The 24,296-nt window shown below is 39.9% G+C and overlaps 2 protein-coding genes and 1 pseudogene across 2 annotated transcripts in view; 1 reads left to right on the top strand and 2 right to left on the bottom strand.

Annotated features, from left to right (window-relative positions):
- SLC25A17 (solute carrier family 25 member 17) overlaps positions 1 to 24,296 on the top strand; it is a 42,896-nt gene that overhangs the window by 8,904 nt on the left and 9,696 nt on the right. The window contains exons 2-4 of the mRNA XM_061418625.1: positions 10,125 to 10,185; positions 11,979 to 12,045; positions 13,436 to 13,587. Of these exons, the coding sequence (XP_061274609.1) occupies positions 10,125 to 10,185; positions 11,979 to 12,045; positions 13,436 to 13,587 (280 nt within the window). The remainder of the gene's footprint in view (positions 1 to 10,124; positions 10,186 to 11,978; positions 12,046 to 13,435; positions 13,588 to 24,296) is intronic.
- LOC133249053 (U6 spliceosomal RNA) lies at positions 7,358 to 7,457 on the bottom strand (annotated as a pseudogene).
- LOC133248633 (small ribosomal subunit protein eS27-like) lies at positions 17,085 to 18,238 on the bottom strand. The gene is made up of 2 exons (XM_061419016.1): positions 18,230 to 18,238; positions 17,085 to 17,367 (listed from the first exon to the last, which is right to left on the bottom strand). Exons 1-2 carry the CDS (start codon positions 18,236 to 18,238, stop codon positions 17,086 to 17,088), a joined length of 291 nt encoding a protein of 96 aa, XP_061275000.1. The 3' UTR covers position 17,085.

Below are 24,296 nucleotides of genomic sequence, written 5' to 3'. Positions count from 1 at the left end.
ATGCAGATCCGCATTCCATCACAGTCAGGTGTGAGTGAAATGGCAGCTTGCCCTCCATCTCCTGTTGCTGACGATCCTTCAGCTCTGCGTCTCCCACCCCTCCCTCCCCTAGCCAGTAACTCCTTGCTTGTTCACTCAGTGCCAGACCCTGCATGCCAGCCGTCCTACTGTCCTGCTGTCCTTTTCAAGGTCCTGTACCGTAAGGTTAAAAGTGTTTTCTTTATTTTTTGTGTTTTTATGTATATTTGCGTGACCAGTATTATAAACCTATTACAGAACAGTACTATAGAGCCGATGGTGTTAGTTGGGTGCCTAGGCTAACTTTGTTGAACTAATGAACAAATTGGACTTAAGAACTCACCCTTGGAACAGAGCTTGTTCGTATGTAGTGGATTTACTGTGGTAGAATTTTGTACCTGGGATATATAATACTGCTCGAACTCAAGTGAGAGCGTATTTAATTTTTCATCATCTGAAATTCACTGTGCCCAAGACTGAACTAGTAATTTCTTAAAACTATATCATTTTCATTTTCTATTTCCTGTCAATTTTCTGTCTATTTTCTATTTCTGTTTTCCTCTTTTCATTTACCTATTTCTGTCAGTGGTATCTTCATTTCTCTGCCTCTCCCATCTCTCTTGCGATCCATATCCAATAAATAAGCAGATACTATTGATTCTTCTATAGTTCTCCTGGCAGACATTCCTTCTCTATTTTCCTAGCCACCACTCAAAGTGATTCAAGGCCTTATTATTTTAAATCAGATGTATTGATACTTTGCTAAAGCAGTATTAGTATTTGTGCTCTGGTCTTTCTGGTTGAAACTCTTGAGGCTGTGTGGATGGCCCCTTATAATGCCTCTGGTATGTCTTTTAATCAGATACTTGTGTACCAAGAGCCTAACTTCAGATTCTGGGTTTTTTCCTCCCTGATTTTGTCATTGTCCTCATTTTCATATTTGGGATACAGTGGTAGTTATTTTATGTTTGCTCTGATTTACTTTTGCTTGGTATTTTTTACTGTATAAAATTTTGTAAATTTTTTGGAGCAGGGGAATTAAGTTAAGAATGAATTTCTAGTTCACTTGTTAAATATCCAAGGAACATAGAAGAGAGGTGGTGGATGCTTAGGGGTAATAGATTCAAAATGTGAACATATATGTTTGGGAATTAAACACATTATTGAATGATCTGTGGGTTAAAGAAGAAATCAAATGGAAATAAAAAAGCATTTAAAACTGAGTGATAGGGAATTTCTGGTGGTCCAGTGGTTAGGACTCTGTGCTTTCACTGCGGAGGGAATAGGCTCAATCCCTGGTTGAGGAACTGAGATCCCACAAGCTGTGAGGTGCAACCATACACGCACAAAAAAGACTGCCTAAAATTACTCAGTGCAGATCAGATCAGGTCAGATCAGTCGCTCAGTCATGTCGGACTCTGCGACCCCATGAATTGCAGCACGCCAGGCCTCCCTGTCCATCACCAATTCCCAGAGTTCACTGAGACTCATGTCCATCGAGTTGGTGATGCCATCCAGCCATCTCATCCTCTGTCGTCCCCTTCTCCTCCTGCCCCCAATTCCTCCCAGCATCAGAATCTTTTCCACTGAGTCAACTCTTCGCATGAGGGGGCCAGAGTACTGGAGTTTCGGCTTTAGCATCATTCCTTCCAAAGAAATCCCAGGGCTGATCTCCTTCAGAATGGACTGGTTGGATCTTCTTGCAGTCCAAGGGACTCTCAAGGGTCTTCTCCAACACCACAGTTCAAAAGCATCAATTCTTCGGCGCTCAGCCTTCTTCACAGTCCAACTCTCACATCCATACCTGACCACAAACAACTGATAGCTCTGGTGGCGCATGCTAAAACTTGTAGCTACGCTAAAAACAAGTCATTGAAAAAAATCCCTAAGTGGGAAGACATCCTCTGAATAAGTGGGTTGGAAAACATTATTCTTAAGGTGGCAGTGCTTCCTAAGAGGATCTGCCAGATTTGGCATACTCCATATCAAAATTCCAATTTGCTTTTTTGCAGAAATTGACAAGATGATCCTAAAGTTTATATGAAAACTCAAGGGATCCAGAGTAGCCAAAATAATCTTGGGGAAGAAAAATTTGGAGGACTCTTAGAATCCTAATTTCAAACTTAGTACAGAGCTACAGTAATCAAGAGACTGGTATTGGCATAAGGATAGACAGGCAGATCAACAGAGCAGCACTGAGAATCCAAAAAAATAAACCTCCAAATTTGTGTTTAGTTGACTTTTGGCAAGGACACCAAGGAACATCAATGGGGAAAGAACAGTCTCTCTAATAAGTTATGCAGGGACAGTGGCACATCCACATGCAACAGAATGAAGCTGGACCCCTGCTTCACGCCACACGAAAATTAACACAAAATGATCCTCAGACATAAATGTAAGAACTCAAACTACAAAACTGTTAGATGAAGACATTGACATAAATCTTCATGACCTTGGATTAGGCAGTGGTTTCTTAGATATAACACCAAAAGCACAAGTAGTAAACATAATTTGGACTTGATCTAAATTAAGACTGTGCTTCAAATACTATTAAGAAAGAAAAAACAACAGAATGGAGAACATATTTGCAAGTCTGATTTGCTATATCTGATAAAGTGCCTAGCCTCCAGAATATGTAAAGAATGTTTGCAGCTCATTAATAGAAAGGCAAATAGCCTAATTTAAAAATGCACAAGTGGGACTTCCCTGGTGGTCCAGTGGTTAAGAATACGCCTTGTAAAAAAAAAAAAAAAAAAAAGAATACGCCTTGTAATGAAGGGGACACGGGTTCGATCCCTGGCCCGGGAAGATCCCACAAACTGAGGAGCAACTAAGCCTGTGTGCTTAGAGTCCTTGCTCTGCAGCAAGAGAAGCCACCCCAATGAGAAGCCCAGACTCATCACTAGAGAAAGCCCTTATGCAGCAACAAAGACCTACCATAGTCGATAAGTAAAAATTAATAACTTCAAAAAAATGCACAAAGGATTTGAATAGACATTTCTTTTGTGAAGATATACTAGTAGCCAATAAATACATGAAATGCAAGTTATCAGAGAGATGCAAATCAAAACCACAATGAGATACTATTTCACATCCACTAGGATGGCTATACAACCCACTCTAGTACTCTTGCCTGGAAAATCCCATGGACGGACAAGCCTGGTGGGCTGCAGTCCATGGGGTCGCTAAGAGTCGGACACGACTGAGCGACTTCACTTTCACTTTTCACTTTCATGCATCGGAGAAGGAAATGACAACCCACTCCAGTGTCCTTGCCTGGAGAATCCCAGGGACGGGGAAGCCTGGTGGGCTGCTGTCTATGGGGTCGCACAGAGTCGGACATGGCTAAGTGACTTAGCAGCAGCAGCAGGATGGCTATAATTAAAAGCACAGATAATGACAAGTGTTGTAAGGGTATGGAGAAACTGGAAACCTCATGTTTTGTTGTTGGGAATATAAAATTGTATTGTCACTGTGGAAAACTGTTAGTTCCTCAAAATGTCAAACATAATTACCATATGACCCAGCAATTCCACTGCTAGAGAATTGAAGACATATCCATGTAAAACTTTGTATACAAATGTTCATAGCAGCATTATTCATAAAGCCAAAAAGTGGAAATAACCCAAATTACCAACTGATGAAAAGATAAGCAGAAGGTGATTTATCCATATAATAGAATATTTTTCAACCACAATAGAGAATGAAGTTCTGATTCTATAACATGGAGGAACCTCAAAAGAAGCCAGTCAGAAAATCATTTGTTATTTGGTTCCATTTACATGAAATGTATAGAATAGGCAAAAGAGAGACAGAAAATAGGTTAGTGGTAGCCAGCGTGCGAGAGGAAGAGAAAATGAAGAGTGACTGCTTAAAAAAAAAAAAAAAGAGTGACTGCTACTGGGAATGGGTTTTCTTTTAAGGTGATTAAAAATGTTCTGGAGTTAGCTAGTGGTGAATGTTGTACAACTTTGTGAATATCTGAAAAAACCAGAGTTGAAAAGGAAAGCTGTCAGGTACAGCGAAAATACCTAGATGGAAAGGAGTAACTTTTAAAATCAAGTTTGGAAAAGAAGAAAGACCTAAAACCAATGAGCTGAGCATCCATCTCAAGATGTTAGATAAGGATATAAGTTCACAAAGGAAAAGGGAGGTAATAAAGAGAAGAATCAGTAAAATAGAAAATAGAAACACAAAATGTTCTTCCATGTGGTATGTTTTCAGTTATTTGTTGAGAATGGAAATTTGATTACGAAAATAAAACAGTATATGATTGCATATTGGTAAAATAATGATTTCACCCACCCCTAACAAAAATCTGTCAAGCCATGGTACAATCATTATTGTCTTAAAGGTGAAGAAAGATGCTTTATTCCAGTAAGTTCCAAATCTACATTTCTGTCCCAGAGTCTCAGGAACTCCAGATGGATCTGGCTGCCTGCTGGATATCTTCATATAGAAGTCTTTGAGGCACTTAAAAGTCAGGCTTCCATGGTAGCTCAGCTGGTAAAGGCGCCTGCAATGAGGAGACCCTGGTTCGATTCCTGGGTCTGAAAGATTGGGCTTCCTTGGTGGCTGAGATGGTAAAGAGTCTACCTGTAGGGCATGAAACTTGTCATCGATTCCTGTGTTGGGAAGATCCCTTGGAGAAGGAAATGGCAACCCACTGCAGTATTCTTGCCAGGAAAATTCCATGGACAGAGAAGCCTGGCAGGCTACAGTCCATGGGGTCACAAAGAGGCAGATACGACTGAGTGACTTCATTCACTTTTAATGCAAAAGCCAAGCTCAATATGCTGTTCCCGAAGTTGCTCCTCCTGCAGTATTTACCATCTTAGTTCATGACTACACTCTCACTGTTTTGTTTTTTTTTTTAAGCCAGAAACCCGGGGGTTGTCCTTGAAATTCCACTTCCTCTCCCCACATCTGTCCAGTCGGTCACTAGAATAGTCCTTAATATACTCAGCAGAAGCCTTTGACTTGACGTCTACTTAACCCCAGACTTTTGTTCCCTTCTTAGTCATGCTCTCTGTATTCTGAGGATAATAGCCTTTGAATTTCCAGGATGTTCAGGTCACTTCCAGACTTGACTTGGTTTTCCTTTCAGAATTCTATTAGATGTTTTTCTCATCTAGTGTCTCTGTTACTTAAAAAAAAAACAAAACAACCACCAAACCCAAGCCTCTGATAAATGATTCCCCTAAGGTATTAATTATAGGCTATAATTATTTTTTCTAGAATTATTTGCCTTTTGTAGAGTTTTGTGGAAAAGTTGTGTCCAACCCAAAAGTTTGTGATGTTTTCAATTTCTTACATAACACGGGTATATCATCAGCTGAAAAGGATATTAGAAGTGATATGTTCAATAATTAAGTTTATTAATAATGTACTATTTTTCATATTTAATGGCATGTTTATAACAGAAGTTCTCAAGACTATCTGGTCTCATAATTTCTTTATACTCTTAAGAATTATTGCAGACTCTGAAGAGGTTTTACTTATTTGGTAATAATTTTCAATATTTATTGTTCTAGAAATTAAAGCTGGGAAATCATAAAGATACTTATCTGCTAAAAATATTAAGCCTGTTACATGTTAACATACATAGCATTTTTAAAAACTGTATTTTTCCCCCATTAGTAAGAGTGGCATTGTTTTGTATTTTTGCAAATCTCTCTAATACTTAATAGAAGATAACTGGATCCTTTTATCTGCTTCTGCATTCAGTCTGTTACAATATTATACATCACAGAGCCTCTGGAAAGCTTCACTACACACTGTGAGAAGATGAGAATTAAAAAAAGGCAAAAAAATGGAATTATGCAGTTGTAGTTTATGAAAACAGCTTTGATCCTGCAGACCCCTGGAAAGGGTTAGGGGACTTTCAAGGATCCCCAGCCCATTGCTTTGAGAATCTCTACACTGTCTTATTCTCTTGTATTCTGGTGTCTTTTTTTTTTTTTTTTAATTTCCTTCTCATTTCAAAACTAAAGCCAACACATGCTTATTGTTTAAAAATAATAATTATACAGAGATACATCCCAAGGGAGTTGTTAATCCTTCTCCCTATATAATCCCTGTTAAGAATTTCCCAATTGTGTGTGTGTGTTAGTATTGTGTATACGTGTACACTTTTACAAGTAGAAGAGAAAAATGCAAAGTTGCTTATGTCTTGATTGAAAAAAAGATTGAGAACTGAGGTAGAACCGTGAACAGTAGAACCTGGAGTTCAAGAGACCTGGGTTCTGGCTGCCTCTGCCCCACTGGCTTTCAGCAGACTTCTCAGTGATGCTCTGATCCCCGTTGTGGCTCAGTGGTAAAGCATCTGCCCACAGTGCAGGAGACGGGTTCAATCCCTGTGTCAGGAAGATCCCCTGGAGAAGGAAATGGCAACCTGCTCCAGTATTTTTGCCTGGAGAATCCCATGGACGGAGGAGCCTGGCTGTCTACAGTCCATAGAGTCGCAAAAGAGTCAGACATGACTTAGCAACTAAACAACAACTTCTCAACCCTGGCCAGGCTCCTTGGTGTGCAGGGAAAGGGTCTGCAGTGCCAGGTGACCTGTAAGGACTTTTCCACCTCCAGGTGCCAGTGTGGTGTAGAAATTGTTTTCCCAGCACCAAATGGTTAAATGCCAGAAGGGGATGGTAGATTGTGACTCAGAATGTTTGGTTTTGGTGAGTTAGAAGAAGGTTGTTTCTGGGAAAGAGAGTCTTTTAAATTGTAATTGTTGTCAACAATAGAACTCCCACTCGGAAGGTTGGAATTCTGTGGGACTCAGATAATAGATTGATGTATATGCCTCTCTGGCACCTGGTGTAGTCATTGTCTCAGTATTTTGTGGTGTCTCATTTTATGTGAGTGAGAAGACAGTCCTAGAGAAAAAAACAACACTGAGTATTTATGAAGAGCGGAATTTAATTCAAATTTCTGAAAAAGTCATAAGACTGTAGCTTAACATAAGACTTTCATGTATAGAATTATGAAAACAGTCATCTGTGTGTTTGCTTGGTGAGAAGACAAATACAGCAAGTCCCCAAAGTACTGAATAGCTATGTTCTCAATTTACCTTTATCATTTGCAATATACTTTCTCATAGATGTTAAGTTTATTTGTAGCTGGATACAGCTGTACTTTTGTTATTAATCACAGGCTACCAGGTCGAATGGTGTAAAACAAGCAGGTCAGAAATCAGATACACAGCCCACGAGCTAAAATTAAAATGTCAATGTGTTCCTTTCTGGAGGCCAGAGGAGAAAATCCATTTCTTTGCTTTTTTGGCTTCTAGACGCTGCCCACATTTCTTGGCTAGTGGCCCCTTTGTCCATCTTAAAAAAAAAAAAATATGGAATGCTTCACAAATTTGTGTGCCATCCCTGCGCAGGGGCCATGCTAATCTCTGTATAATTCCAATTTTAGTATATGTGCTGCCAAAGCAAGCATCCTTTGTGCATCTTAAAGCCAGCAATAATGGGCTGAGTCCTCTTGCCTCACTCCCACCTACTCTTCTACTTTTAAAGACTTTTGTTGGGCCCACTCAGATAATCCAGAATAATCTCTCTGTTTTAAGATCAGCTGATTGGCAAAGTGACTTGCCATGTAATGTAACATGTTCACAGGTAACTGGGGGTTAGAATCTTTCAGGGGGCTATGATTCTGCCTACTCTGTCTACCTTCTGTGCATTTTGGTTTGTGGTTTCTTCTTTCAAAACAGCCTTACTCCGTTATCCTTTTAATTTCAAATCCACCAATTAGATTCCTTTTTGTTTTTCTACAAAGCACTTTTATATTAATGTTCTAAATCTTCTGTCTCAGTATTAGTGATTGGAATGCAGAGGAGGCAGTGATGGGTTTTCAGTTTACCATCTGGATCCAGTCTTTCCAGTACTATTATATTTTTTAAGTGTTTTTTAATTTTATAGATCTGAGTTTTTTATGCTAGTCCTTGAGGAGGTAGTAGACCTTTGAGCTCTTTGGACTGACTGTTCTCTTTATCTTGGTACAAGATGTACTTTAAGATTTCAAGATTGGAGGAGGCCATGGCAACCCACTTCAGTATTCTTGCCTGGAGAAGCCCATGGACAGAGGAGCCTGGTGGGGTACAGTCCATAGGGTTGCAAAGAGTTGGACATGACTGAAGCAACTTAGCACACACACAGGGCAGGGTCTTCTAAGTTAGAAAACCTCAGGTGTCTACTTAAAGCTGACAGGGAAGAAGGATGGAGGTGATCCAATTGTTTGAGGAAGTAGTTTCCAGGCAGGACATTTCTGTCTGGAGCTGCCCTGTCTACGCAATAGCCTGCATAGATGAACTATTGCAGCATGATAGGAAGTAAACTAACCCTGATACGTGTTCACCAGCTTTCCAGCCCCCATTTTTCTTGGAAATTGCCTGTAAGGTGAGCAGAGATGCCAGGAGAATAGATTTGTAGACTGTACACCTTTACAGATCCAGAGTTACTTAAACCATTAAATATTATCTAGTTCTTATTAGGAAAGATCATTTGATGTGGGAGCCATCAACATAGCATAAATAGCTGAGTTCAGTTCAGTCGCTCAGTCGTGTCCGACTCTTTGCAACCCCATGAACTGCAGCACGCCAGGCCTCCCTGTCCATCACCAACTCCCGGAGTTCACCCACACTCATGTCCATCGAGTTGGTGATGCCATCCAGCCATCTCATCCTGTGTCGTCCCCTTCTCCTTCTGCCCCCAATCCCTCCCAGCATCAGAGATAGCTGAAAGTAGATTGAATTTAATAAACGTTTAAGAATCAATGATATTCAGAGATAAATAGATGTTCTCACAATCGAGTGGAAGAGTGAGATTTCACTGCAGCCTGAATGCTCATAAACAAGTGCTGTGGGAACACAGAGGACCTGATGGCTGGGGGTAATAACATTTAATCTGAGTTTCTAAGAGTAACTAACAGGACAACACAGTGTTCTCCCTTGTCAGACAGGCTCATCTATAAATAGATAAGAGACTTAGCACATTTTTGTTCTTATCTTTAAAGTTGACTTAGTTTCGCATTGTTGTCATGATAAAAATATTCTGTGTTACCGTTATTAGATCAATAGCCTACAACTTGATCTTATGCCCAAGAATGTACACCAGAGGGGTCTGCATCTAGGTTGATAACCATAAACCCACCTGGGGATTTCATGCATATGATTTTATCCCTAACTGTATGCTTCTAGTTTTTGTCTGTCTTGGGGCTTTATGAATGAAAAGACTGGTTGTTGGCTTCTTATTTTTCCCCACTGATAATTTTTGTCATTGGATTCTCTTGGATGAATTATTTATAGAAGTTTTAGCAAAGATATTTCCCCTCTTTTATTTACAACCAAGCTGCTGGTGCTGCTAAGTCGCTTCAGTCATGTCCGACTCTGTGCAACCCCATAGACGGCAGCCCACCAGGCTCCCCCGTCCCTGGGATTCTCCAGGCAAGAACACTGGAGTGGGTTGCCATTTCCTTCTCCAATGCATGAAAGTGAAAAGTGAAAGTGAAGCCGCTCAGTCGTGTCTGACTCTTATCGACCCCATGGACTGCAGCCCACCAGATTTCTCCATCCATGGGATTTTCCAGGCAAGAGTACTGGAGTGGGGTGCCATTGCCTTCTCCGTTAAAACCAAGCAGACAGAGCTGTTTTAAAGAACAATATGATCCTTAACCCTCTTTTACTTTGTGGTGAATGTATTATTAAGGAGAGAGTATAGAAATACGTATCTGATTACGAGATTTTTTGGTTTCTTGGGTTATCAGAGGAGAGCATAGGAGCAGTAACTGACCAATAAAAGGTTAAAAATCCATTTACCTGCTGTCTTTGACATGTGTCCAAGGTTGTAAATCCCTAAATTTGTCATCTCGAGGGACCCACTACATTTTCTTTTTCAATATCAGAAAGAGATTTCTTCTATCTGTTCAAGTATGTAACTAACAGAAGTTTGAACAATAATGATCCCAGTAGATTAAAATAATCTGTATATTCATTCTCTGAAAATTTGATTTGACCCATTGATAGCAACGAACTTATGTTCATTTAAAAGTTGTGGCTCATTATTTTTGTGATACCATAATGGCTAAAGGCTTTTCAAACTTTTCAGGGAAGCATGACAGCAATGACAGTATTTTTTCCCTTGGATACAGCTCGACTTCGACTTCAAGGTGAGTATCTTATTGTCATCACATTCCTGTTCATTTGATATCAGGAAGCAAACTTATTTCTCTACTAAATTCTAAATTAACATAAGGATATTCTGTTTCATTAGTATCTGCTGTTGTCCATTTTCACTGACTTTAAAGACTGGTCATCACTGCTATTTCCTAATTAACAGAGAGGTGTTTGTGAATGAGTCATAGCCTCAGCCATTTTCTAATCTGAGAGACCTGAGTGGGTTTGCATTAGTCATTTTGAATCATTACAGTTTGTTCTGATAAACAGTATGACTTTTGAAAGGCAGAATGTAGAGGTTTTTTGTTTTTTTTTTTCTTCACTAGGAGTAGATTTTCTGGAAAGAGAACAGAGAATAGGAAACATGGACCCACACATCATTATCATTGCTCTTCTAGGCATGGAGTTCTAGGCGCCCCCCACTCATTTCACTTTATATTTATAAATTCTACTTGTTTTTTCCTCAGTATTTTTCAACTTGAAATTATAAGCCTATGCCCAAACTTACATTAAGAGATAAGAGTAAGATTAGCTTTGAATAAACTAATTGCTGTGTTAAAACCCTTCATGACTACTGTTTAATTAATTTTAGAGATTTTGGGCAGGTAGTACTTTTACATGACTTGAAACCTAAAATACATAAAAAGATAGATAGTACAGTGGAAAAAATCTCACTCTAGTCTGCCTCCTTTTCGCTTCACTATAGATAATATCTTTTCTTAGTCTCTCAAGTAGCCCTGAGAGTCTTTATGGACTAAGAAGCAAATGATATATATTCTCAATTTCCTCTTTCTTACTCAAAAAGCATACTTTTCACACTATTCCATATCTTGCATTTTTGGGATGCCTTCCAAATCAGGTTCCTGGGGGCTTCTTGATTCTTGCGGTTGTAGAGTGGTCCATGGCACGGCTGCAGCGTAACCTGTGTACCCCTGCACTGTTAGAGATCCTTTGATTATTTCTCTTCTTTTGTGCAATAGACTTGTTCACATGTCATTCTGTTTCTGTAAATTCTGGGGGCTAAATCCCCGGAAGTGGGGTTGTCGGATCAAAGTGTGAGTATTTGTAATCTTGATGGTTATCGTCAGGTGCCTTGTACAGTGTTCCCTAGTTTGTCATCTCATGAGCTATGCAGGTACCAATTTTCTTACATAATTCATTCATTTTCCCATTTTTAGATTCTCAAAATGTTCAGATATGGGTAGGAAATTTGAAATTAAAGTAGGTTTTGTTTTCATTGAGAATGCCAAGAAAAGTAGAGTTCTCCTTTTAAGACCCTTTTTTTTTTTTTAGATTAGGAAACAGAGCCCAAGGCTAACATTTTGAAAGCTTGAATTTTAATCCTGGCTCTGCTGCCAACCACATGTGTCCTTCACAGTGTTGTGTCTGTAACCTCTTCTCTAAAAGGGAAATGGTAATTTATTTTCTCTCTAGTTTATAAGATATTAAGATAAAAATGAGAATATATAACTTTGAAAAAAAAAAAAACAGAAGAGCCCTATGAAATATAAAAAAATAAATTTCTCCTTTTACATCTTTTACTTTACAAATCAGGTATTGAATTAAAATGTTTTATGGTTCATGGATAACAGTTAAAACCCAGGGAATCAGCAGTTGAGAATTTAGCCCACGGGAACAGAGGAGAATCATTGAATTCTGAGGCAAACCAGGGAGCCCAGAGATTGAAAGATTGCTCAGGCGAGGTCAATGGCCTCTCAGTGAAATTTGTTGGTGCTGAAGATAACAATTCTCAAAGGATTTATCTTTAAACTCTTTTATCTTGTAGTTGATGAGAAAAGAAAGTCCAAAACAACACACATGGTGCTCCTGGAGATCATTAAAGAAGAAGGCCTGTGAGTACTACCGTCTTGTTCATCTTTGTCAGATGGAGCAGCTCACTGGGAGATTCCTGGGCGTCTGTCGTGTCTCTGCTCACTCTCTATCCATTTCTCATAGCCTCGTTGTGTTGTGAATTTGTAATTGCCTGACTTTTAACTACATAGTTATTTTCACTTCCTTGAAGGTCTGTGGTTGGCCATTATAATTCTTGGTCACAGAGACTTCACATGAAACCTATGCTTTGTTTTATGTACAGTAAGTTGAAGGAGGTGATAGCTGTTTGATTCATCCTATCAGATACATTCAGACCTGTGTACCTTTTAAAAAGCTTTTAATTTGGAAATAATTTCAAATTTACAAAAAGCTGCAAAGCTAAAATAGTGTTAATACAAAGAATACCAGTATGTAGTTTACCCAGATTGACCCGTTGTTGACATTTTCTTTCCTATTTGTTTTTTCCATTTCTGCTCATGCTTTCTCCTTCCCTCTCCGCCCGCCCCATCCTCCTCCCTTTTCTACACAGACACACAACGCACTCAAGTTTTTTTCAGAATTATTCGTTAGTAAGTTATATACCGTACATCAAGCCCCTTACCCCTATGACTGACATTTTCAGAGTGTGGACCTTCTCCCGTTATTTTTCCTTAAATAAAATGTTTCTCATTTTAAGTTTGCCTCAAGTTTCTTCATGATTAGCATGAATCTATGCATTCTTGGGCAGAATAACATGTAGGTGAAATTGTGTCCTTCTTGGGATGTCCCATCTAGAGTCACATATTGTCCACTTGCCCTTTACTGGTTAATTACAATTTCTTAGATTTGAGTTAACCACTGAATAATTTTATTTTTCCTCTCTTGCACCTGTAAGCAGTCTATGAGGAAATACTTAATTTAGTATTATAGAGACTCAGAAATGCCATGGTTTCCAGTCGATTCCTTAGTTATTTTGGTGGTCACATTGTCCCAGCTGTGGCCAGTGTGAGCCCCTGCAGTCTGGTTCCCGTGCCCTTATGTCCCGGTCACTTTTTTTGGATGCCCCCATCACTTCTGTTCTGTATTTACTTAATTTTAAATGTTCTTGCCTTGTAATAAAGTGAGTGATGCTATATTAACTAACAGTCATGAGGAAATTGTCTCTAATTTTATATAGTAATTTCTAAAGGAAATCAAGGGGAGGAATCAGTAAATCAGTCATTGAATGTATGTTGTTTCCTGTTATCTTTAATGCTAGAAAAGATTTCTTGGGCATCCTCAGAAGGTAGGATATGTGTACAGTTTGGAGTTTATTTTGATATAGGAATGAACTTTGAGAATATGTGAATGATGATCAGCCTTTTCTAGGACTTTCTTTTCTAGAGGCTTCTGTCCCACATCTTTACTTTGCTTATTGTGTTCTTCTCCTAGCCTGGCACCATATCGAGGGTGGTTTCCAGTTATCTCCAGTCTCTGCTGCTCCAATTTTGTATATTTCTACACTTTTAATAGCCTCAAAGCAGTCTGGGTCAAAGGTCAACATTCTACTACTGGAAAAGATCTGGTAGTTGGATTTGTTGCAGGTAACTTTAAGTTTTCTGAATATAAGGTGTTTTTATATTTTATTGTTTATATTGTATTCATATACCCTATATGAGGTTATTTTAACACACAGTAATACTACAAAGAATGTAATTAGTTTTCTAACTTGAGTCTGTGTGTGTGTATAGTAAAAATGCATAACATAAAATTTACCATCTTAATATTTTTTAAGTGTATATTTCAGTAGTAGGTTTATTCACATTATTGTGAGACAGATCTCTATAACATTTTCATCTTACAAATAAGAAGCTGCTGCTGCTTAAGTCACTTCAGTCGTGTCTGACTCTGTGCGACCCCATAGACGGCAGCCCACCAGGCTCCCCCGTCCCTGGGATTCTCCAGGCAAGAACACTGGAGTGGGTTGCCATTTCCTTCTCCAATGCATGAAAGTGAAAAGTGAAAGTGAAGTCACTCAGTCGTGTCCAACCCTCAGCGACCCCATGGACTGCCGCCTTCCAGGCTCCTCCATCCATGGGGTTTTCCAGGCAAGAGTACTGGAGTGGGGTGCCATTGCCTTCTCCGAAATAAGAAGCTCTATACCCATTAAACAGCAATTCCCCTTTCCACCCTCCCCCCAGCCCCTGGCAACTCCAGTTCTGCTTTCTGTTTGTATGAATTTGACTACTTTCAATGCCTCATGTAAGTGGAATCATACAGTATTTGTCTCTTTTTTTGACTGATTTATTTCACTCGGAATAATGTGTACTCAAGGTTCATTGATGCTGTAGGATGTGACAGGATTTCCTTGTTTTATAAGGGTGAATGGTATTCTGTTGTATGTATATACTGCATTCTGTTTATCCATTCACCCACTGATGGACACTGAGGTTGTTCCCACCTCCTGATTACTGTGAATAGTTGCTGCTGTGAGCGTGGGTTGTATGAATCTGAGTCCCTGCTTTCAGTTCTTCTGGATATGTTCCAAGAAGTGAGATTCCCGGATTATATGGCAATTCTTTTTTTAATTTTGAAAGGAACTACTGTGCTATTTCCCACAGTGGTTGCACCGTTTCATAATCCCGCCAGCAGTTGGTTCCAGTTTCTCCACATCCTCATCAACACTTGTTATTTTCGTTTTTTTTTTTTTTCCCCATCATAATGAGAGCGAAATAATAGTTCACTGTGGTTTTGATATGCAGTTTTCTGATGATAGTGATGTTGAGCATCTTTTCATCTGAAGCTGAGCATCTTTGGAGAAATGTCTGTTCAAATCTTTTGCTCCTTTTTTTGAGTTATTTGATTTTTTGCTGTTGAGCTATAAGTATTCTTTATATATTCTGAATACTAGCCCCTTATCAGATATATGATTTACACATATTTTCTCCCATTCTGTGGGTTGCCTTTCACTCTGTTGGTTATGTCATTTGATGCTCAAAAGTTTTTGAGTTTGATGTTATGCCATTCGCTTGTTTTCCCTTTTTTGCCTGTGCTTTAGGTGTCATGTCCCAGAAATCATTGCTAAGTTTAATGCCATGAAAGCTTTTTTCCTAATTTTCGTCTAGGAGTTATATAGTTTTAAGTCTTTAATCCGTTTAGAGTTACTTTCTGTGTGTGGCGTCAGTAAGGATTCAACTTGATTCTTACGTGTGTGAATGTCCAGTTTCCTTAACACCATTTGCTGATGTGACTACACTGTCCATTACCCCATTGGCACCGTTGTAAAGCTCAGCTGACCACATACAGGAAAGTTTATTTCTGAGCTAACTTGGCTTGTTTTCATCTTCTTAATAGGAGAAGAGGGTCAGTTATCCCTGTTTAGTAGCCTGTACCCGGAATTTATGGACATTAAGATCTCTTTTTTTAAAAATGAAAATTACAGTACCTTTCCTGCTTATTTTCTGGGGGTTTTGTTTGTTTGTTTTGTTTTTTGGACTGAGATGTTTAACATGAACAGGACTGGCTACATAATTTCCAGGGTCCAGTGTAAACTGAAAATGCAGGACTCCTGTTCACAATTGATTAAGCACTCCAAGATGGTTGACAGTGAAGCCTTACACCAAGCACGAGACAGGGTTGCATACCCATGAAGCCCACTCTTAGTGTGAAAGCGTTTAGTCAGGTGTGACAAAGAGATCTTAGTGCACAGCTCAGTGTAGTCAGTATCATCATAGTCGTTAATACTTTTGGGGTTCATAGGAGAAAGAGGGTCCCTTTTGGCTGGGAGATATCTGCATATAGAAAGCAGTGGCTCTTGAACTGAACCTTGGCAGAATTAGTAGCACTTGGAGATAAGTGGTGGTGGTTTCCCAATGGAGGGAATTGAGAGAATATAGGACCTTGTTTAGAACAGTGAGCTCTGCAATTTAGTGAGTGGGTAAAGTGAGTATAGGAACATGAGCAGTAAGTTGGAGAGTTAAGGAGCCCGATTTTAGAAGTCTTTGGATCCTTGTCACCTGAGGTTTCAGAAGAGCTGGGAAGCCATTAACCTGATACTGTGAATATTTAGTTACTGTCTGTTTCTTCTTAGTGGAATAGAACACTGTAAGATACAGAGCAGTATCTTATGTATACCTCATACGTATGAGGTATATATTACATATGTAAGATAATATATGTTGCAGTTATATAGCTGTGTTTAGTTATTATATGGGCTTCCCTTGTGGCTCAGCTGGTAAAGAATCCACCCACAACCCGGGAGACCTGGGTTCAATCCCTGGGTTGGGAAGATCCCCTGGAGAAGGGAAAGGCTACCCACTCCAGTGTTCCGGCTTAGAGAATTCCATGAACTATATAGTCCATGGAGTCGCAAAGGGTTGGATACGACTGAGCTACTTTCAGTTTCACTTTAGTTATTATATATACATATATATTCATATACATATATATTGTTATATATATATATTCCCCCTCCCTTGCTAAATTTTCAGTAAGAACAATTCCTAACGTAGTAGGAGCTCAATAAATATTTGCTGAATAAATAAAGTATTTGTTGAGTTAATCAGAGTTTTATTAAAGAGATGGGAAAAGAGTAGATCTATTTCCTTTTGTGTGTGTGCTTATCTATTTAGTTTGTATCTCAATTAATTTATTTAAATGTTGTCCATTTAGTGTTGGTATTTTGTGGACTTACTTTTTTATATATTCTTTGAAAAATTACAGATTTGGAAGCTGCACAGCTGAATAATGTAAATGTCCAATTGAAATGCAAATGATCTGACTGAAAACCGTAGCCAGGCCAAGAGCATTCATGGCCCAGCTCTTCCTCTTCACCTTATGAGACCACTGCTACTTTTCATTTGGTCTCTGAGCCTTTCTTATGCTTAGTAGTCTTATTTTAGTCTTAAGTTGATTTTTATTTTTATTTATTTTTTTTGCCCATAATCAAAACTTTATTGAAAAACTGACACCAAAATAGGAGAGTGTTGCTGTATACCTTACAAAATTAAATGTAATTACATTATCTTGGTAGATTAACTGGAATTACTGAACTGATAAGGCTTTCTGCGATAGAACACAAATTCAAGAAGTTGTGTGGATCATTAGTGTTGCTTCCTTCTAAATGAACAGCCTTCTGTGAGTCTGGCCTTTCCTCCTGTTGGCTGGCACAGCACTGTTGAACAGCCTACGCAAAGCACTACTGTCTGAGCATGGCTGAAGACCGTGGTAATCTTGTAGCAACCTGGACATTTTACATCCATGAAGTAAGAATTTGGACTTTGAACCAGCCGTTTCTTTTTATGTTTTTTCTTTTCCTCGTCCAAGGAAGGATGCAGTAAATCTAGGCATGTTGATCCTTTCGCAAGCCCAGCCCGTGCAGATCTCTAAGGCGACAACCCCAGCGAGCAGCACGCGACCTAGTCTTTAGTTGATTTTTAGATAATAAACTTTCCCTTGTACCAACTTTATTTTTTTTTAATTGAGATATAATTGACATATAATATTATATTAATTTCAGGTTTACAACATAATGATTCAATATTTGTGTATATTGTGAAATTAACACTGCAACAAATCTGGTTAACATTCATCATCACACATATTTACAAATTTATTTCTTTTCTTGTGGTAAGAACTTTTAAGGTTTGTTCTCAGTAACTTTTAAATATACAATACAACTTTATTAAGTAAAGTCACCTTGTACATTATATCCCCATGACTTATTTATTTTATAACTGGAAGTTTTCTACCTTTTGACTACCCTCACCCCCAACTCTGGGCTTCCCAGGTGGCTCAGTGGCTAAAGAATGCACCTGCCTATGCTGGAGGCTTGACTTGGATCCCTGGGTGAGGAAGATCTCCTGGAGGAGGGCATGGCAACCCTCTCCATGGCAACTCTCTTGCCTTGAGAATCCCACGGACAGGGGAGCCTGAAGAGCTACAGTCTATAGGGTTGCAAAGAGCTGGACATGACTGAAGGCGACTGAGCATGCATACACAGACTCCCAACCTCAGCCAGACCAGCTTTCAAATAAAGAGTGTAACGCACTTTCTCTGAGGAAATGAATGAATAAGTAGGTAGCTCAGGACAGAAATCTGGAGGTCTTCATAGAGAGTGCTCTCTTTCCCTCTGTGTCTGCTCAGGCTTCATGAACCACCAGTCTGTCTCTTAAAGATCTCTTGAACGCATGCCCTCTTCTCCATGTCCATAACTGTTTCCCCAAATCAAGTATTACTATCCCTCACCTGGACCATTGCTCTGCTATGATCTCCTTGCTTCTCAAGTCTTTCTCACTAACACACTTTGCACAGTTCTGCTCAGGTAGCCTTTCTAGAAGAATAGTTTTCAGACACTTATAATTTGAAGAACTCAGGTTTGAAATTTGTTCACTGAAAAAGAAAATCAGAATAGATCCAGCCTATAGAGAGGGAATCTTCTTTTTTATATAACTGCAACAAATGGAAGTCTGGTATGATCTTTTATTACTGAGACTAAATGTTTGTAATACCTTGATTATATTAGTTTCCGTATATATTTACATTGAAAAGGTTATGTCTCACTGTCAGGGACTAACTTAGGTAACTTTCCATGAAACTACTATTTTATGGAATATAGGATGAAGTCTTCTCCTTTGTGCTTGTCCAGAGCTGTTTGTTTGCTGTGTCTGGCTTCCCGTTATACATGAGGTATACACCACCCCTTGTTACATTCTCTCGCCGTGAAGTGAGAGTTGCTCAGTTGTGTCTGACTCTTTGTAACCCCAGGGACCATACAGTCCATGGAATTCTCCAGGCCAGAATACTGGAGTGGGTAGCTGTTCCCTTCTCCAGGGGATCCCAGTCCAGGGATCGAACCCAGGTCTCTCACATTGCAGGTGGATTCTTTACCATCTGAGCCAACCAGGGAAGCCCTACATGCTCTCACTGTACTCTGCTGATTTCCTTTCTGACTCTTACACAATTTACAGTTACAGTAGATTCTCCCACACCTAAAACAGCTAGCCCAGTATGGTAGGGTGGTTAGCTTTTAAAAAGTCAGTAGAAGTGTGGAATGTCATAAATGGCCCATGTGCCTTAAATATTTTATTTTAACCTAAGATATATGAATATATACTTCTCTAATTTTCTGTATGGCCAAGGCATATCCACTCATTGATGGGAGTTTTGTGCTTTTTTTCTGGTATGAAAGTGAAAGTCGCTCAGTCGTGTCTGACTCTTTGTGACCCCATGGACTGTACAGTCCATGGAATTCTCCAGGCCAGAATACTGGAGTGGGTAGCCTTTTCCTTCTCCAGGGGATCTTCCCAACCCAGGGATTGAACCCAGGTCTCCTGCATTGCAGGCAGATTGTTTACCAGCTGAGCCACAATAACCTGTGCCTATAAATGCTTTGTCTACTGTAACAGATATGACCGACATAAACAGGTTTGAGAAAAGGCATAATTCACTCTTGGTAAGCCTCGGCCCCCGTGGGATGGAAGTAAAAGAGCATGGGGACACTAGAGCGTAGCCTCCAGGCCGCAGGAGCCAATGTGCCGTGGCCTCGTCAGAATGTCCGTAAAGGGAAAGAGGAACACAGGTTTATCTGGTGAGTCCAGTATGTGGAACTGGTTAAAAGAGAGCCCACTGTGTTGGTATCATTCTCATTCATTTATTAGTACATTCTGAACTGTTTTCTTGAGAGTGTGAGAAAAGAATGGAATTGACGTACAGTTAGAACCCACGGGTCTGCGTGGATTGTGAACATCATCTATTACACGTCTTGTCAGAGAAGCAGTTGAGAACTGCTGTTCTGAGGTCTGAATCAGATTGTTAGGCCCAGCCTCAAACCCTTCAGTCCCTGCCGCCTGCTGATAGGATGATGTCACAGCGCCTTCAGCAGAGAAGACACTCCCTGCCTCGTACACATGCAGGATAAGGGTCCCCCGTACCACATCTGCTGTGGTACTGCTTCCCTCCCTAGCTTTGCCTTCCTGTGCCTGTCCTCCCAGGCCGTGATTCCTTCCTCGCCAGCTGCTGTTGTCAGCCTGAAGCAGTCTGACTGCTCTTTTTTGTCTCGTTAACTCCTATTCATCCTTTTATTCTCCGCTCACGCCACCTCCTCTTCAGGAAGCCTTCCCTGTTTCTCATACCCACCACCCCCAGGTTTATTCTGGGTTAGGTGCCCACCCTCTGTGCTTCAACTCAGTGTATACCTCTAAGTGCTTACGCTACTGGATAACAGTAGTCTGCATATTTGTCTTTTATCTTTTACTGCTGCTGCTGCTAAGTCGCTTAGACCCTCCTTAAAGGCAGAAATTACTTAAAAAAAAAAATCTCTGCATATCTAGTACCTTAATGCAGTGGCTGATACACAGAAAGTGCTGATTAAATGTTGAATGAATTAAATTTTTAATGTTGTTTAAGTCAATTCAAAGGACTGCAGTCTTCCCCATTTTCTTAAGTGGCAACTCTCATCTTCTAGTTGCCCTACCAAGAGTCTTGAATTCATCCTCTTTCTCTCTGACCCCACCCCCAGTCCATGAACGAATCCTATTTCCTGTTTCTTCATATGGTATCTAGCAGTTAGCCCCTTTCCCCTACTTGTACTACCCTGAGCCCAAACCACCATTGAATCTTGCCAGGATTGTCCTCAGAGTCTCCTAACTGATGGCCTGCTTCCTTCTTTGTCCCCTTCAATACGTGTTCAACACAGCTGCCAGTGTGATCACACTAAAGCATAGAGGGATTGTATTATTCCTCTGTTCAGAGGCCTCCAGTAGCTTCCCTTCTCACTCAGAATAAAAGCCAGAGTCCCCAGAGCCCAGTGTGTCCTGCCCACCTATCCATGCCCCTCACACCACTACAGCCATGCCAGCCTGAACTGTCCCAGAATACTTCTCCCTTGGGGCCCGTGAACTTGAAGCTTTTTCCTCTTCCTGGTTCCTGCATGGTTAGCTCCCTCACCTCCTGTAAAGTTTTTCTCTGAATGGCTACACTGTCTAAAATGGAGTCCCTTTCTACCACCAAAACTCTATCTCCCTCCTCTGCTTAAATTTTCTCCTTAACTTTATCCTCTGACATACTACGTATTTTCCTTATTTATCCTGTCTTACACTATTAGAACATAAGCTTCACAAGGACAGAGATTTTCATTTTTTGTGTACCTGTTGTATCATCAGCACCTACTTAGCATGTAACAATTGTATGGGAAAACCCGATCGAATTTTTTTGCCAACTAAATACTAGACACACAGTACATATTTGATGAGCAAACCATAGGTGACTTACTTGCAGGTCATAAACATTTACTTCTTCTAAAATACACATAAAGTCACTTAAGAATTGCTAATTGGGCTTCCCTGGTGGGGATCAGTGCCAATGTAAGAGACTCAGGTTCTATCCCTGGGTCAGGAAGGTCCCCTAGAGAAGAAAATGGCAACCTACTCCAGTATTCTTGCCTGGAGAATCCTATGGACAGAGTAGCCTGGCGGGCTACAGTCTGTGGGGTTGCAAAGAGTCAGACACAACTTAGTGACAGGCTAACTTTTTACTCTTCAGTTCATATCTCAGGTAAAAAAAACACCTACTGGCTGGTTTTATATGTTTCCACTTGCTTTAAGAAGGTAGATTTAATACCAATAAGAATAAAACTTCTAACTGCTCTGGGAAAGAATAGACTTTTTGGGGTGATAGTGAATTCCTGTCTTTTGAGGTTTTCAAAAATAAAGTGAAAGTGAAGTTGCTCAGTCGTGTCCGACCCTTTGCGACCCCATGGACTGCAGCCTGCCCATGGGATTTTCCAGGCAACAATACTGGAGTGGGCTGCTATTTCCTTCTCCAGGGGATCTTCCCAACCCAGGGATCAAACCCAGGTCTCCCGCATTGTAGGCAGATGCTTTTACCATCTGAGCCACCAGGGAAGTCCCAAAAATAAAGTGAATAATCACCAATCCACTTGGTGATTGCATTAGGTCCATGGGGAACGTGTGACTGTGTCGAGAGATATTTTTGGTTGTCACAGCCAGAGGATGCTCCTGGCATCCAGTGGCTGGAGGGCCAGAGACACTGCTCCACACCCTACACATCTGCACCCCTGCCGCCCAGACGTGAACAGTGGCACAGTTGGGAGACCCTTGGTTAAATGATTTGTATAGTCCTTGATGATTCTGAGATTCTTTGATGATAGGTCCTCTCTTTTTCTGAAGGTAGGGAATTCCTTGGAAATTACTGTTAGGAGTTTTAACTTCTCCTCGTAACATGTTTTTATATCTTAATGCCTACGAATTTTTGTTTGTTTGTTTGGCTGCACTGCGGGGCTTGTGGTATCTTAGTTCCCTGACCAGGATGAACCCCTGCCCCCTCAGTGGAAGCGCCGAGTCCTAACCGCTGGACCCAGGGAATTCCCCAGTGCCTGCACATTTTTACAATGAGAACAGCTTTTTTCTCTTCCTTCTGTGAGCCCAGTCATTGTATTACCATCACTGTAGGAATGAGTTACATCATCTCCCAGGAGAACTACGCACAAGTGCTATTGTTATTCCGGCTGTGCTAGAAACTTAGATTTGTTACTATTTATTGTATTTTCACAGGAAAAAACCCATGTAGCTTAATACCCTGGAGAAGAATTTGAGCCCAGAACCTGACAGATAACATAAATGAAGATACTTGCCATTTTTATGAAATTGGAATTTTTGTCAATAACTCTTTTTGAGTGCCAATGGTATTATCATTGTTGCAACAGTTGAAATTAATTTACTGCCTTTATGCCTTAAATCTGGTAAGGCAGGCTTGTTCCTGCAGTGTATCAAGTCGCCTTCTTTTGTAGGGAGCCAAAGTCTTAGATTGGTGACCTTGATCTGCCATTTTCTTGTCTCAGCGGTCATTGCACATGTTCCCCAGAAGAGCACCCGATTAATGTTCTCTGTTTTTGTTTTCTATCCTTAACTCAGGAGACTCACTGCTAATAAAACTTCGTTTTCAAGATTTCAGAAGTAAATAGCTGTGTTCCAGTTATTCCCTGAATCAGTGAATGATTTTAGTATGTTCAGTAGCTGTTCTTCATCTCTTATTTTTGATTGTGTTTTCCGGTAAATTATTTTTTATGAACAAAGAAAGAAAATAGAATCACTCGAATTGGAAAGAGAACAGTCTCCTATTCTTAAGTAGGTAAAGTATTGGTATTCTCATCTTAGAGCTGAAATAACGGCCATGACTTGGAACTGGTGAAATTTCCTACACGTAAATAAGCAGACAGCTTTCTTTATTCTGCAGCCATACCCATTGTACCTTAGTAAGAGTTGAAATCGCTCATCATATTCTTTTGCAGCTGGTTTTTCCTCCACAGAGAAATGTCCTTTGCTTGCTTATATAGGGTACAAGTTTTTGTCTTGGATCCTCAAGTGTTTTCTCAGAATTCATAAAATGAAAGTGGTTAAAAAGTAACCTTTCCATCTATTTGGCTTAGAGTATGAACAAAGATCTTCTCAGATAAAAAGCTTTGAAGTACAGAATGTTCTTACGAGGACTTTATATTCTCTTCTGTAAATGATATGATGCATTTTTGTACTTGACATTGTCCTTAGAATCCTCTCAGTCTTTCAGCTCATGTGGGTAACAGGATAATGTAAGCAGAATCCTGAATAATGGCTAAATCTTCATTTAGCTGCATTTCCTCTGACCTGTTCTGTGTGTGCCTACCTCTCGAGTAGAACATGAAGGGAATTTTTATTTCCAAAGAATTTCTTTAATGGGCGACCTATTTCGTTTGTTTAGAAAGGTGTTTGCACTACAGTGCCCGCGGAAGCTTGTGATCTCTGGTTCTGAGCTTGCCTATCTTCGTCTAAAACAAAAGCAGCAGACTGCTCAGTAGTACTTTCTACTCTGATTTTTCGGACTGTTGGTTTTTTTGTTAAGTGATGTGTACATTATATTGAATAGGAATACATTATAAAGTCTGGGCAGATGAGTGTGTATTGATACTCTTTTATCTTGGCCTCTTGGGCACTGGTGCTTTTTTAAAATGAGACTTGCAAGAATCTTAGTTACGACTTTTTCAGATTATGACCAGTATCTTGACAATGTATGAAGATTTTGAGTCATAACTAAAGATGACTCCTTGGTGTTATATGGAAAATTCTAACAAATACAACTCATAAAACGATAATGCCTTTTGAGAAATATGTTCTCATAATGTTCCCGAGAGAGAGGTGCCAAAATGTCTTGCATTCCACTAATGAAAATTCAGCATTCGGATTTCCTGGCATTTTCACCAAGTTTATTAACTTTGGTGTTATCTGTATAGTATGTTTGAAATTCCTTAAATCAAAACATC

The sequence above is a fragment of the Bos javanicus genome, chromosome 5 (assembly GCF_032452875.1).
Source record: "Bos javanicus breed banteng chromosome 5, ARS-OSU_banteng_1.0, whole genome shotgun sequence".
NCBI classification, from domain to species: domain Eukaryota; kingdom Metazoa; phylum Chordata; class Mammalia; order Artiodactyla; family Bovidae; genus Bos; species Bos javanicus.
The sequence above is the reverse complement of the archived record's forward strand: the minus strand, read 5'-3'. Positions and strand labels throughout refer to the sequence as shown.